Source organism: Apodemus sylvaticus, chromosome 10 (assembly GCF_947179515.1).
Source record: "Apodemus sylvaticus chromosome 10, mApoSyl1.1, whole genome shotgun sequence".
NCBI lineage: Eukaryota > Metazoa > Chordata > Mammalia > Rodentia > Muridae > Apodemus > Apodemus sylvaticus.
In genome coordinates, this window is record NC_067481.1 from 97,732,308 (window position 1) to 97,746,428 (window position 14,121).

At 51.4% G+C, this 14,121-nt stretch overlaps 2 protein-coding genes and 1 long non-coding RNA gene across 3 annotated transcripts; 2 read left to right on the forward strand and 1 right to left on the reverse strand.

Annotated features, from left to right (window-relative positions):
* Nucleotides 1-342: 342 nt before the first annotated feature.
* On the reverse strand, nt 343-3,090 carry LOC127695168 (uncharacterized). Its single transcript, XR_007979911.1, has 2 exons — nt 2,906-3,090; nt 343-741 (listed from the first exon to the last, which is right to left on the reverse strand). It is a non-coding gene; the product is annotated as an uncharacterized LOC127695168 (long non-coding RNA).
* A 79-nt stretch (nt 3,091-3,169) lies between these two features.
* Nucleotides 3,170-6,201, forward strand: LOC127694494 (uncharacterized). The gene is made up of 3 exons (XM_052195991.1): nt 3,170-3,176; nt 3,286-3,985; nt 5,068-6,201. The coding sequence occupies exons 1-2, from the start codon at nt 3,170-3,172 to the stop codon at nt 3,954-3,956; spliced, it is 678 nt and encodes a 225-aa protein (XP_052051951.1). The 3' UTR covers nt 3,957-3,985; nt 5,068-6,201.
* A 6,931-nt stretch (nt 6,202-13,132) lies between these two features.
* Nucleotides 13,133-13,916, forward strand: Cldn9 (claudin 9). Its single transcript, XM_052196562.1, has one exon. It carries the CDS (start codon nt 13,133-13,135, stop codon nt 13,784-13,786), a length of 654 nt encoding a protein of 217 aa, XP_052052522.1. The 3' UTR covers nt 13,787-13,916.
* The last annotated feature ends 205 nt before the right edge of the window (nt 13,917-14,121 follow it).

Consider the following 14,121-nt stretch of genomic DNA (forward strand, 5'->3'; position numbering starts at 1 on the left):
CAGAATTCAAGGCTACACAGTGTGACCCTATCTCAAAAAAAAAAAAAAGAAAGAAAGAAAGAAAGAAAGAAAGAAAGAAAGAAAGAAAGAAAGAAAGAGAAAAGAAAAGAAAAGAAAAGAAAAGAAAAGAAAAGGTTGGGGTCTGGAAGGATGGCTCAGTGGTTAAGGGCACTTGCTGCTTTTCTGGAGGACGGACGACCCAAGTTCAGTTCCCAGCACTCACATGGTGACTCTCAACTGTCTGTGACTTCAGGGGATCTGACCCCCTCTCTGGCATCCAAGAGCACTGCACGCACATAGTATACAGACAGACATGCAAGCAAAACACCCGTGCACATAAAATAATAAATAAAATAAAAATGTTTTCTAGTTTAATTGACTTATTATTTTGCGAGGGTGTGGCTTGTGTGTGATGGTGGGTGCGTGAATGTCACTGCCCACAAGCAGAGGTCAGAGGACAATTGGGGGTGGGGTCAATACTCCCTCCTAGTGTGCGTTCTGCAATCAGGCTCCTACGCCAAGCCGGTTCACCAGACTCTCTCTGGTTTTTGTTGTTTTGTTGTTTTCTTTTGTTTGAGACAGGATCTTACAGTTTCCGTAAGTCTGAGGCTGGCTCTGACTTGCTGTATAGCCGAGGCTGGCTTTGAACTCCCGATCTGCAGGTATTTAGTTAACCACTTTGCTCCCGCAGGCCACTCCTTCTTATAGTCACTCACTCTCATTGCACCAGCCAGGAGCTATCTGGATTCACAAACGAAAGATACACAAGATACACACACACACACACACACACACACACACACACACGTGTTTGAGCATGCACTTGTGCTAGTTAATTTTGTTTGTTTTGCTTTTGTTTGTTTTTTTGAGACAGGGTTTCTCTGTGTAGCCCTGGCTGTCCTGGAACTCACTCTGTAGACCAGGCTGGCCTCGAACTCAGAAATCCGCCTGCCTTGCCTCCCCAAGTGCTGGGACTAAAGGTGTGCACCACCACCGCCCGGCATGCCAGTTAGTTTTAATATGCCTTTAGTAGCTCAAAGGCTGGGCAGTTCTAATCCTTGCAGCAAGCACATATTTCCCTCTGGTACTTCTGGCTTAACGCCCTCTAATTCTATATTTAATCTTTGTTCCCCTGGCTCCTTCTGGGTGGCTCCGTAGTCTTTGCTGCCCATGATGCTTCTGGGCAGCCCTTCCAGGAGACATTTTCCTTCTCACCTACATTTCAGATGATTTTCCTTCTGCAGCTCTAAATCTGATCCATCTCCCTCTGAATCACGGTGATTCTCTGTCTTCCTTTCTCCCAGTTCCTAACCCTGCAAATCTAAAGGTCCTGCCTCAGTCTGCCTGCCCAGCCATTGACCTTTGGCTCCTTACTGACCGATCAAAAACTAACTGGGAACAAAGACCTTCTGCGTTCAGACATGCAGATTCCTGATTTTTTGGGGTGGGATTAACTCAAAGCGTTAGAACTGATCCCCAACACCGATCTTCCTGCTTCCGGTTCCCAAGTGGCGGATTACAGGCACAAGCCACCATGCACCAGGCTCAAAAATATTTTTCCTTAGGATTTACAGTTATGGCCAAGAAATGGTGGCACACACCTTTAATCCCAGCACTTGGGAGACAGAGGCAGGGGGATTTCTGAGTTCAAGGCCAGCCTGGTCTACAGAGTGAGTTCCAGGACAGCCAGGGCTACACAGAGAAACCCTGTCTGGAAAAACAAGAAAAACAAAACAAAAAAAAACAAGGCTTTCTCCTTACTGGAGAATAGAATTGTGAGGCCCAGTAAGGTCCTAGTAAGGTCAATAGAAAGGAATCCAGAACACAAACACGCTAAGAAGTACTCTGTCAGAGCCCCATTCCCAGGACTGTCTATATCACTAACCCTAGAATAACCATTCTGTTATTACTAATTATTATTGTTATTGGTTTTTGGAGACAAGATTTCTCTTACAGCCCTGGCTGTCCTGTAACTGTCTCTGTAGACCAGGCTAGCCTTGAATCCCGCCTCTGCTTCCCAAGTGCTGGGATTAAAAGTGTGCATCACCACCGCTCCATGCTATTAATTATTCTAATAAAAGTTCCTAAATTCCAATGCCAAATTTTTCTTAGTTTTTCAAACCTTGTTTTATACAAATATAAGGAGGCTGGAAGAGGGCACTCGACCCCTAGAACTGGAGTTACAGACGAGACACCCAGCGGGTGTTGGGAAGAGACCACTTCAGAGTTATTGGCCTTTTTCTTTTTTCTCCTTCTTTTGCTCTTTCATTTCATTTTGAGTCAGATTCTTGGGCAGTCCAAGCTGCCTCAAACTGGCTGAGTAGCTGAGGCTAGCCTTGGTTTCCTGTTTCCCCTGTCTGTGCCTCACAAGGGCAAGGAGAACAGGCTTGCGTCTTTTTTATTTATTTATTTATTTATTTATTTATTTATTTATTTTCTTTCTTTCCCAGAATCCCACCCATTTGTCATTCAGAATTGTTGGGACAATACGTACAGCATATTGTCCCCAATCTCCCTCATTCCCTTCCCAGGATCTCATCTAGCTCTGACTAGCCTTGACTTTGGCTATGCGGTTGAGGGTAACCCTGGGCTTCTTCTGATCTTACTGCCTCCATCTCCCCTGAGTTCCGGTATTACACCTGACTCGTGTGGGGGCTGAGGACTGGACTCAGAGCCTCACACAGCTAGGGAAGCACTTCATCAACAGAGCTGCATACTCGACCCAAAACCTTGTATTTGAGCACTTTTATTTATATTTTGTTTACTTATTTTATGTGTGCGGTGTGTTCTTGCCGCGGGTTTGGGGGTCAGAGAGGACAACTAGTAGGTATTAGTTCTCTCCTTCCACTATGTGGGTCTCCTGACTGAACTCAGTTCTAAGCTTGGAGGTAAGCAATTTACCCACCTGGTAGTCTGTATTCCTGGACTCAAGAAGTGGAAGTAGGAGGACCTCGAGTGAGACGGCATCCTGAGCTGCGTACTGATACCAGCCTGGGTTCCCTTGTCTCAAAACGGAAAATGGAATGAAAATATGCATCACTTCGGAGTCAACATTAAAAAACAGCAACAATTGCAGGGGCACGGCCTGGAGACTGCAACTTCTCAGAGCACAGTCGGACCAGGAGAGGGCGCCCAGGGCGCGTGTGCGCCAGTAGCGTGGCTGGACCCGATGATTGGTTGGGGTGCCCAGGCAGCAAGCGCACCAGCTTGTGTTTGGCTGGAACGCGTTGCCGGCAACTCCAATTGGCTGGACGGACCTAGCGGACTCGTGGCCCTCGCTCCCAGGCAGCGGCGGGCAGCAAGCACTGGGTCCTAGGGTGGCAGCGTCGGCCAAGCTGGCGGCGCGGTGGCCCCGCTCCCGCTCGCACCCGCGGCGCGACCGCGGCCGCTGGCACTCTCGGCTGAGCCGATCTCGCGCGTCCCTGCCGCCCACCCCGCCGCCCGCAGCGTCCCTGCCGCACCCGCCGCTACCGGGGTTACCGCCCGGCTTGAGTTCCGGACCTCCGCCGCCCTCGGCGCTCGCCCTAGCTGAGCTGCCGCCGCTGCCTGCCCTCCCGCTGCGCCCGGAGCTGCTGGCGCCCTGGGGCCCCGGGGTCCACCTGGCTCTGCCAGAGCTGCCGCCCGAGGTCTGCGCGCCCGCGCCGCCAGCAGCCGCGCTCGCCCTGCAGGATCTGCCGCGTCTGCCCGCGCCCGCGCCGCCGCCCGCGCACTTGCCACTACCACCGCTTCCGGAAGCCGCGGTCGCCGCCACCCCCGGACCGGTGGGTGCTCGCGGCCGGCCCCCGCTGCTCGCCGAGCCTCCCCCGCAGCCACTGCCGCCGCTGCCCGCGCGACCCTCACCCTTCACCCTGCTGGCGCCGCCGCTCCCCCGCGAGCCCTGGCCGCTCCCCGCGTTTCCCCCGCCGCTGCCGCCGCCGCCCCCGCCGCCCTACTTCTTCCTGTCGCCGCCCTGCTGACCGCCTGGCTCCGCGGGGGCTGCAAGCGGGTGAGTCCGTGCCTGGACACCGGCAGGCTCGGAAGGCCCGGGCCAGAGCTCGGCTGGGAATAAGACAAGAATGCCAGGACTGCAGCCAAGGCTCGGGGAGAAAAAAGTAAACCTGGCATTAAGATGAGGGATGTCAGCTGGGGCTGGCGGCACACGCCCGTAATCCCAACATTAGGGATACTTAAGTAGAGGGATCACGAGTTAAAAGGTCAGCCCTTGTTACTTAGTGAGACCCTGACTCAAAGCAACTTAAAAGAAAGAGAAGGGACCTTTGCCCCTCCCCCACCCCTCTTGTCCTGCAGCGTCCTCCCTAGGTAATTTAAGGAGAAACTCATCAAAGTACTGATAAAACTAGCTGTTGCTTTGGGACTGCAGCGCCTACCCAACAGCACTGATGTGAAAGAAACCCAGGTCCTTCTATATGAAAACACAAGTTTGGCTGGTGTTTGCCTTGGGATTTTTGAGACAGATTTCTTTTTTTTTTTTCTTGTTTTTGTTGTTTGGGTTTATTTGTTTGTTTGTTTTTCAGAACATGAACATTTCTCTGTGTAATAGCCCTGGCTGCCCTGGACTCACTTTGTAGACCAGGCTGGCCCCAAAGTCAGAGATCAACCTGCCTTTGCTTCCGGAAATCTAACCTTTTTGCTATGTAGTACTAGCTGTACCTTGAACTCAGCAATCCCGTTATCCTGTCAGCCTTCTGAGTGCTGGGTTAAATATTTGGGACACCGAGATGGGCTTTGAAAACAAAAACTTCAGACACTGCAGCTAGGGTCTGGAATGATACCTTGTCCTTTACCCAGGGTGTATGTGTATTGCTAAGGCCTTCTCTCCTCACTTGGAAACTCCCAAGTCTTAGGAGTCAAACTTCCACCTGAAATAGATCCGGGAGTCCTCCTACCCACAAATGGTGTGGATGCACAGTTGATACTGGGCAGGAGAATCACATGCAGGGACTATGAAGTCATCTCCAGGGGAGAAGAGACTCCCCCCTCTCCCCCCACCTTTCAGGCCCCCTGCCCCCACAGCTGGTTTCTGTGGCAGCCTGGACACTGTAATACAACGTTCTCTTTGTTCCACAGGGAGCCTGGGCTGAGGTAACCAGGTGGATGGCAGACCTCTTCAGCACTCAGGAGTGGCATCAGGAAGCCAGCCCTGACCTTGGGGGACCTCTGAAAGCCCAGGTCCCATCAGCGAGATCAATTAGTTTATTAGGTTCCTGTGACTGAAATAACAAATTATGTGAACCGAGTAGCCTGAGACAGCGGGAATGTATTCTCCTCACAGGGCGGTGGCCAGAGATCTAAACTAGGACCCGCAGTGGCCGCAGCAGCCTGAGACATGGCCTCCCCTTGCCTCTCTTCAGCAGGTCCTTGCATGGGCTGGGAAAGGAATTCCTTTGCGTCAGCCGCTAAGGGCATTGCCTTTCTTAAATCTGAGTTGACTTCATGTTGAGATCCTCCATCAAGCATGTTTGCAAAGATACTTTTATCAGCCGGATGTGGCAGCATGGTCCTTTAATCCCAGCACTTGGGAGGCAGAGACAAGTGGATCTCTGAGTTCAAGGCCAGCTGGGCCTACGTAGTTTCAGGCTAGCCAGAACCATATAGTGAGACCTTTGTAAAAGCAAACCAGAGACACTTGTCACATGAGGTGTCACGGCCAAGCTCCATCACCATCTGGTTCATACAAGCCAAGCCCTCTCTACAGGCCAGGCTGCCTTTGAACTCAGAGTCCGAATGCTCTGATGTGGATTGGAGGATTGGGCTCTGGCTTACTTAGGCTTGTTTTTCCACTCTGTCTCACCTTCTGTCTGTCTTCTCAGAACTTAACTGTTTTCTAGGCCATGTCCTTCGCTGACCTGGGCCCTCGAGTGGTCTGAGAGCCCGTGGGCAATAGTAGCTGACACACTATCCCCGGTACAGGGAAAAAGTAACATGCCTGCTTTTCCTAGTGCCCAGCTTTCTACTCCCCTCTCTTCCTAGGGCCTCGTTTCCACCTGGTCCCCACCCTATTGTCTTTCTGCCTTCCCACCCTCTTTCCTCTTGTGTAGCTCCCCTCTCCTTGCTAAGAAGCGGAGGATATCAGGAGAAACGGTGAACGTATCTTGTGGGAGCCCAGCTCTCCAGCTTCGGAGTGATAACTGCGGCTTGGGTTGAACACTGACGGAGACTGATAATAAAGTTAATTGTTACCCAGCTCTGGGCTGTGAGCTATCCAGGTGAAACTGTCTTTCCTTTGTCTGAGACCTCGATGGGGAGGAACGGGAAAGGTATTGCTCTGGAAACTGCTTGTCATGGCCCCGTGTAGGGGAGCTCCTTTCCCATTACAATCCAGAGCTGCACTGGAAATGGGACACCTGTGGCAGGCCCAGAGAGGCTCAGTGGTGGGAGCCTGGGCTGCTGCTTGTGAAGACTTTCCTCACTAGGGATCCAGGCCCTGGGAATGAACCCAGGATGGAAAGAGGCTTCCCGGTAAAGTCAAGTACATATATACACGCGCATATGACAAGAGGTTCTGTCTGGGAAGCAGATAGGTCTTAGGGACGTCCGGGTGGTGTACAGATACTCAGCAGTTCCGGGAAAGATGTCTTTCCCTGCTGCAGATGGATGGGTACTCAGAGGCCTGCCTTCCTGACCTGTTGAGAGAGCAGCAGACTTAGAAATGGTGTCTTTAGCCCATTTTAGGTGGTGGTGCACGCCTTTAATCCAGGCGCTTGGGAGGCAGAGGCAGGCAGATTTCTGAGTTCGAGGCCAGCTTGGTCTACAGAGTGAGTTCCAGAACAGCCAGGGCTACACAGAGCCCAACAAGAACATAAAAACAGAAATGGGGTCTTTGCTTCATGTCCCTCCTGTTGCCTCTGTCTACACAGTCTAGCTTTTTTAGTGTTCTGGGCCTGTTTTCTGTCTGTAGTAGGTGGCTAGTGAACTGCTGAGAACTACAGGGATCTAAAGTCTTCAAACTCACTGAAGGTTCGGGAGCTGGGGAACTGGCCCCTCTACTGGGCTCTACGGTAGCTGGTGGGCTCTCCAGAGGCCGTGGAGGACACAGCCTGAGGGTTCTTCCCTTCCAGTGTAATTAAGCAGCTTCAACTTTGAGGAAACCCACTTAGGCCCGGTTCATGTAAACTGAACCCTAGTTTGAACTGCCCTCCAGAGCCCACTGGCCCCTGATGGGCCTACTCAGCCAGGACAAAGAATGTTGTTTAGTTACTCTACATGGGGGTGGGGCGTTTCCTCTAGCAATTAGGACACTGAGGAAAATTTCTCACATCCTTCCTAGCCTAGGGAAAGGGGGGTGGGGTGGGGATTCTGGAGGACCTGTTAAAGTCTCATTGAGATGGGAACTGCACAGGGGGGCCCTGCCTCTTCATATCAATGGAACTGCCTTGCAGTTAGTAAATCCAAACTTGGTTAACATTTGATTTCCCGGGACCCAACTGAGGTGAGACAGACTGGGAGATAACCTAATTGAAATCTAGGGCCACCCAGGTGGTCCTGAGGAAAGCAAAGCCCCGCCCCCCAAGTACAGAAGTCCAGGTGGTCCTGAGGAAAGCAAAGACCCCACCCCCAGCCCCCAAGTACAGAAGCAAGCTTTTGCAGCCTGAGCTCGAGTCCTCCAAGGAGCAGTGCCCAGTTCTTCAGGTTTCCGGAATGTAGGGGCTGTTCCCCACGTTTGCTCTCCCCAGACCTGAATCTTAGAAAGAAACGGTGAAGCCTGATGGTATTGCTGTACACTTTTAATCCCAGAGCTTGGGAGGCAGAGGCAGGTGGATCTCTGTGAGTTCAAGGCCAGCCTGGTCTCCAGAGGGACTTCTAGGATAGCTAGGGCCACATGGGGAAACCCTGTCTTGAAACACCAAAATAAAACAAAAAACAAACAAAAAGGCCATTGGGAGACATGCTACCTGAGCCACTTGAAGGCCAGTCCAACCAAAACTGCTCACTGGTGGTGTGTCCTGTCCACAACACAAACTTCCCGGTGGTTCAGCAGTACCTGGCGTTCTGGGTGATTTCTACTATGCTTCTAGATAAAGGACAGGAAACATCCCGCACACTGGGGCTGCAGAGAAATTGGGGCCTCTTGCCCCCTGCTTCCTGAGAATGCTCACTCTTAGTCTACCACGGGGTGTAGAGCTTAGAATTGCAAAGCCTTCTGTAGATTAATCAACTCTCCCAGATACAGAATCCAAGAACCCAATCTTGGATCAGTCCTCAAATTCAAAATATCCAGGGCCAACCAGGGTGAGCTAGCCTCCGACACACAAAGCCAGAAGACTTTCTCTGTGCTTGGTGAAGTCGCTCCAGGCTTGGGCTTGGAGAGGGTGGAGTCCTAGGCCCCTAGACCCGGGCTAGCCTCTGTCTCAGATACCTAACCAAACCTGCATGACCAGATTCCAGGAGGCCCCGGAAGGCTTCAGAAGAAACCTCTAGCGACCAGACTCCGCTGGCCCGGTTTCACAGCCACTCCCTTACAACATCCTGTGAAATCCATGCCCCAGGAGGCAGATGAGTAGGACAAATCTGACCTATCACCAGAGGGCTGGAAGCTGGCCCACTGATCTGAAGAGCCTCCTAGTTCTGACTCAGACACTACAGAAAAGAGATCCCCACTGGCTATCAAAATGGCTCAGTGTGTAAAAATATACTTGCCAACAGTGTGACAAACTGAGTTTGACTCCTGGGCCCCGTGTTGAGGAAGAAGAGCACTACCAAGCACTTACTGAAAGTTGTTCTCTGACCTCACACATGCCTGATGCCTGGGTGCCACACCCACCACACACAGGTAAGTAAAATGTTGTCAGACCTTATCAGCTGAAAGGCTGGAAAGGTGGCTCAGCAACTCTGAGTGCACACTGTCCCTCCAGAGAATCAGAGGAGTGTCCCCGGCACATAGCCACCTATAACCCCAGCTCCAGGGGGACGTGATGCCTCAGGCCTCTGCAGGCACCTGCACCCGTGTGCACATACCTGCACATGCAAAATTAGCGGGGGAAAAGTAAATGTTGTGTCTCCATGCTCCAGATGGTGGAAAGAGAACTGCAAGTTATCCTCTCTGGTTATCCTCTCTGTCTGTCTGTCTGTCTGTCTTTCTCCCTCTTCCTCTCTTCCTCTCTCTCTCCCTCTGTGTGTGTGTGTGTGTGTGTGTTTGTGTGTGTTGTACCTCCCAGCTCTGCCCCATCAGTGTCTCTCTGAAATGAGAGGCTGACCTACCCTACATCAAGAAGCCCTTTCTCGCACAGTCCCTGCTCCTTTTTGTCTTTTTTTCAGTGCTAGATAGAAATGCCGCTCAGGGCCTGGTGCATCTGGCATACACAGAACAAGCCCACTGCTGACTCACACCTCTAGCATCTCCCTTTTTATTAGTATATAGTATTTATTGTTCAAACCTACAGATGTCAAGATAATATTTTTAAAGGCAGAAGTGGTGCACGCCTTTAATCCTAGCCCTTGGGAGGGAGGCAGAGGCAGCCTGATCTCTGAGTTCAAGGCTAGCCTGGTCTACAGTGTGAGTTCTAGGACATCCAGGGCTACACAGAGAAACCCTGTCTTGAACAACAACAACAACAAAAAGATAGTATTTTCATAATGTATATTACATGATTTACTAAAACCTGTTTCTTTTTCCGTTCTTAAAAGATGTGTACTCTTTCTTTCTTTCTTTCTTTCTTTCTTTCTTTCTTTCTTTCTTTCTTTCTTTCTTTCTTTCTTCCTTCCTTCCTTCCTTTCTTCTTTTGTTTTTTCCTGAGGCAGGGTCTCACTCTATAGACCAGGCTGGCCTCAATCTGGCCTCAGACTCAGAGAGACCAACCTGCCTCTGCTTCCTAAGTGCTGGGATTAAATTCAGAGACCATGCCTAGCTTTTCTTGTTTGCTTGTTTCTCTTTCTTTCTAAGATTTTTTTAATCTTTCTTTCTTTTTTTAGATTTATTTCATTTCAAGTAAGTCTGTGGTTGCACTTGCCTTTTTACTTCCAGATTTCTGAGTTCGAGGCCAGCCTGGTCTCCAGAGGGAGTTCCAGACCAGCTAGGGCTACACAGAGAGACCCTGTCTCCAAAAAATGTTTTATTTAATTTCATGTGCAACTGTGTGTGCAGGTGCCCAGAGGCTAGAAGGTGTCATATACCTAAGAACTGGATCTACAGGCAGTTGTGAGAGCTACTAAATGTGGGTGTCAGAAACCCAGGAACCCAGGAACTGTGCCCAAGGGCAGCACTCACTCGGAACTTCTTCTTCTTCTTCTTCTTCTTCTTCTTCTTCTTCTTCTTCTTCTTCTTCTTCTTCTTCTTCTTCTTCTTCTTCTTCTTCTTTTTCGTTTTTTTTCGAGACAGGGTTTCTCTGTGTAGTTCTGGCTGTCCTGGAATTCACTCTGTAGACCAGGCTGGCCTCGAACTCAGAAATCCACCTGCCTCTGCCTCCCAAGTGCTGGGATTACAGGTGTGCGCCACCACACCCGGCTCCTCTTCTTCTTCTTCTTCTTCTTCCTCTTCTTCTTCCTCTTCTTCTTCTTCCTCCTCCTCTTCTTCTTCTTCTTCTTCTTCTTCTTCTTCTTCTTCTTCTTCTTCTTCTTCTTCTTCTTCTTCTTCTTTTTTGGTTTTTTGAGACAGGATTTCTCTGCCTCTGCCTCCCAAGTGCTGGGATTAAAGGGGTGTGCCACCCCTGCCCGCTTCCCTTTTCCTTTTTTAAAGACAAGAGTTTCACTGTGCAGCCCTACCCTTTTGTATAACACACACAGACACGCACAGACACGCCCATGCCCAGACACGCCCATGCCCATGCACACACGTCACGCATGCTGTTTCTGCTCAGGTACCGTTGCCTGTGGATGTTTGCGTAAGTGACACTGGGTGTGTTAATATTTTTTCTTTTTAAGACAGGGTTTTTCTGTGCAGTTCTGGCTGTCCTTGAAACTCTTTAGTCGGTCTGCTTCTGCCTCCTGAGTGCTGGGGTTAAAGATGTGTGCCCGGCTACTGTTTTTTTTTTTTTCCTTTTCTTTTTATTTATGTATCTGATGCTGTAATTGTCCTGGCCGTCTTGGAATCCTGGAGCTCACTAGGTAGATAAGTCTAACCTTGAACTCACAGAGACCAGTCCTTTTCTGCCTCCAGAGTGACAAGAATGTGGCACCATGCCTGGATGGCAGTTTTTGTCTTTTAGATAATAGTCCTTGGGCCTGGAGAGATGGCTCAGCAGGTTAAGAGCACTGACTGCTCTTCCAAGGGCCTTAGTTCAAGCCCCAGCAACCACGTGATGGCTCACAGCCATTTGTGATGAGATCCAGTTCTGCTGTGTCTGAGGATGGTGACGGTGTATTCACATACAAAAGTCTTTAAAAAAAAAAAAAATATATATATATATATATATATATATTAAAAAAATAGTGAAGCTGGGCATGGTGGTGCACGCCTGTAATCTCTGCACTTTACAGATGTCAAGATAATATTTTTGCCGGCAGAAGTGGTACATTCCTTTAATCCTAGCCCTTGGGAGGGAGGCAGAGGCAGGCAGATTTCTGAGTTCAAGGCCAGCCTGGTCTAGAGAGTGAGTTCCAGGACAGCCAGGGTTACACAGGGAAACCCTGTCTTGAAAAACCAAAAAAAAAAAAAAAATAATAATAATAATAAATAAAAAGTCCTCAAAGCTGGGCATGGTGGCAAGCACCTTTATTAGCACTTAGGAGGTAGAGGAAGGCAGGTTTCTACAAAGGTCAGCCAGGTCTACATAATGAGTTCCAGGCTAGCCAGAATTATGAAGAGACCGTGCCCAGACAAAGAAGCCCCTGGAAGGAACTGCTCAATGAAATAGGCAAATATTGGTTGAGAGCTCATTCACCAAGCTCTCTGCTCCAAGCATCCCATGCAAACTCTTTACATTTTCTCAACAGGGTCTCTGATCCCAACAGGTTAAGACGCCTGGCCCTCCCTGGCCACCCTCGGTGGGGGTCCTTTGTGTGGCCTGGAAGTAAGAGCTCAGGGGCCTCCCTCTGGTCCTTGCTCCCCTGTCCGCCTCTGTGGTATCTGTGCCTGGCTGGCTATTCATGTGACTGTCGGAAAGAGCACTCCTCAGGGTTCCCCTTGTCCCTTCTTGCTTCAAGTCTCTTTCGGCCCCTCCCCATCTCCACAAAAGGCTCTTTTATCACCAGGCCCCCAGAGACCTGCAGCCGCTCAGTTCTGCCCCCCCAGTTTTGGCCATGGGGGTGGAGTGGGAACACCTGAGCTGAGGTAGAGGCGGGTGCCTGTGTCTGTGTGAGGGCAGGGCCGATAGTTTTCTAGGCCGTCGCCTTGGTAATGCCACCTGAGCTGGGCGCCAGGCACCTGTTGTCTGGGAAACTGTAGGCGGAGCCTCTCCCCTAGGAACTGCCCGGGTTATTGAACTGAGACTGGAGACAGATCAGATTCCAGAGTCCTGAAAGGATGGGGGAAGGGGAGGGGGTATAATGATGGATAAGGGGGACAATATTTACCCCACCAACACAGAGTGAATTAGAGGGGTGGCAAAGAGGGAGCGGCCGGTCTCAGGCTGGGAGCTTATCTGACCATTCCAGGCAGAGTAATGGGATCCTCTCTCCCCTTTCTGTTTGTCCTATCTTCCCGGAATTTCTTTGTTCTTGAGTTTCCATTTGGTCTTGGCACCAGACCCTAACCCTGAGGCTCCCCCATCCATCCCTTTTCCCCACTGCTCTGGCTCTGCTACCCAATAGCAGCCTCCAGGTCTCTTGCTGGGCTCCTCCCCTGCCTAGGCCTTAAAACCCCGCCTGCAGTCAGCGCCCTCAGACGCCCCAAGTGGCACCTCACAGTTCCCTGTTTTGAGACAAGCTGTATACCAGCTGGGAGAAGACTTCAACCAAGAAAGTATGCGGGCAGCCAGCAGAGAGGAACGCAGCTGTTCCTAGCCCGTGGCAGACCTGGAGGGGCTGTAATGGGCAAGGGCTGCCAGGGAGACACAAGCAAGGCAGCTGAGCCGGACCTAAGGACTTTTTCCTATTCAGTGAGTACCAGATGTGTGAGAGACCCGCAGCTGTGAGGTCTGTCCTGGCCTGAGATCAACAGATCCCCCTCCTGAGACGTGAGACCCGCCCGAACTCCAACACAGGTGCTCCCAGCCCTGTGGAGTGATTCAGGCTGAGAGCTGAGAGACCTGAGGAGCAGATGGCTTCCACGGGCCTTGAACTCCTCGGCATGACCCTGGCTGTGCTAGGCTGGCTAGGGACCCTGGTGTCCTGTGCCCTGCCACTGTGGAAGGTGACCGCCTTCATCGGCAACAGCATCGTGGTGGCCCAAGTGGTATGGGAGGGGCTGTGGATGTCCTGCGTGGTCCAGAGCACTGGCCAGATGCAATGCAAGGTGTACGACTCACTGCTGGCGCTGCCCCAGGACCTGCAGGCTGCCAGAGCCCTCTGTGTAGTGGCCCTGCTGTTGGCTTTGCTGGGCTTGCTGGTGGCCATCACGGGCGCCCAGTGCACCACATGTGTGGAGGACGAAGGTGCCAAGGCGCGGATCGTGCTCACCGCAGGGGTCCTCCTCCTCCTCTCGGGCATCCTGGTGCTCATCCCTGTCTGCTGGACAGCCCATGCCATCATCCAGGATTTTTATAACCCACTGGTTGCCGAAGCCCTCAAGAGAGAGCTGGGGGCTTCCCTCTACCTGGGCTGGGCCGCCGCTGCCCTGCTCATGCTAGGAGGAGGGCTTCTCTGCTGTACGTGTCCTCCGTCCCACTTCGAGCGACCCCGCGGTCCCAGGCTGGGCTACTCCATCCCTTCCCGTTCAGGTGCTTCGGGACTGGATAAGAGGGACTATGTGTGAGGCTGAGGCTTCTTCTGGAAGCTGCCACCTGCAGCCGTATGCCCGGCCCTGGGCTACATGCTTACATCTCATCAAATTCACGCGCCTGGGAAGCTCATGTATGTGGTGAGGACTTGGCTCTAGGGGCATCTCAGCTGGTCTGACTTGAGCTGACATCCTCTGCAGTGGTTGCAACCTTGAGAAAGGTCCAGATACTGGGTACCTACCCTGCCCATCACTGCCTCCCAGGATATTGCTGTGGTTTTTCTCCTGGACTTTCTTACTCTGGATCCTGGACCTCAGACTCCTTGCCTTCAAGTAAGAAATGGACTGTGATCTAACGGGCCTTTAGCTGG

Coding starts and splice junctions, on each gene's coding strand:
- Cldn9 (XM_052196562.1), top strand. CDS start 13,133: ATGGCTTCCACGGGCCTTGAACTCCTCGGCATGACCCTGGCTGTGCTA.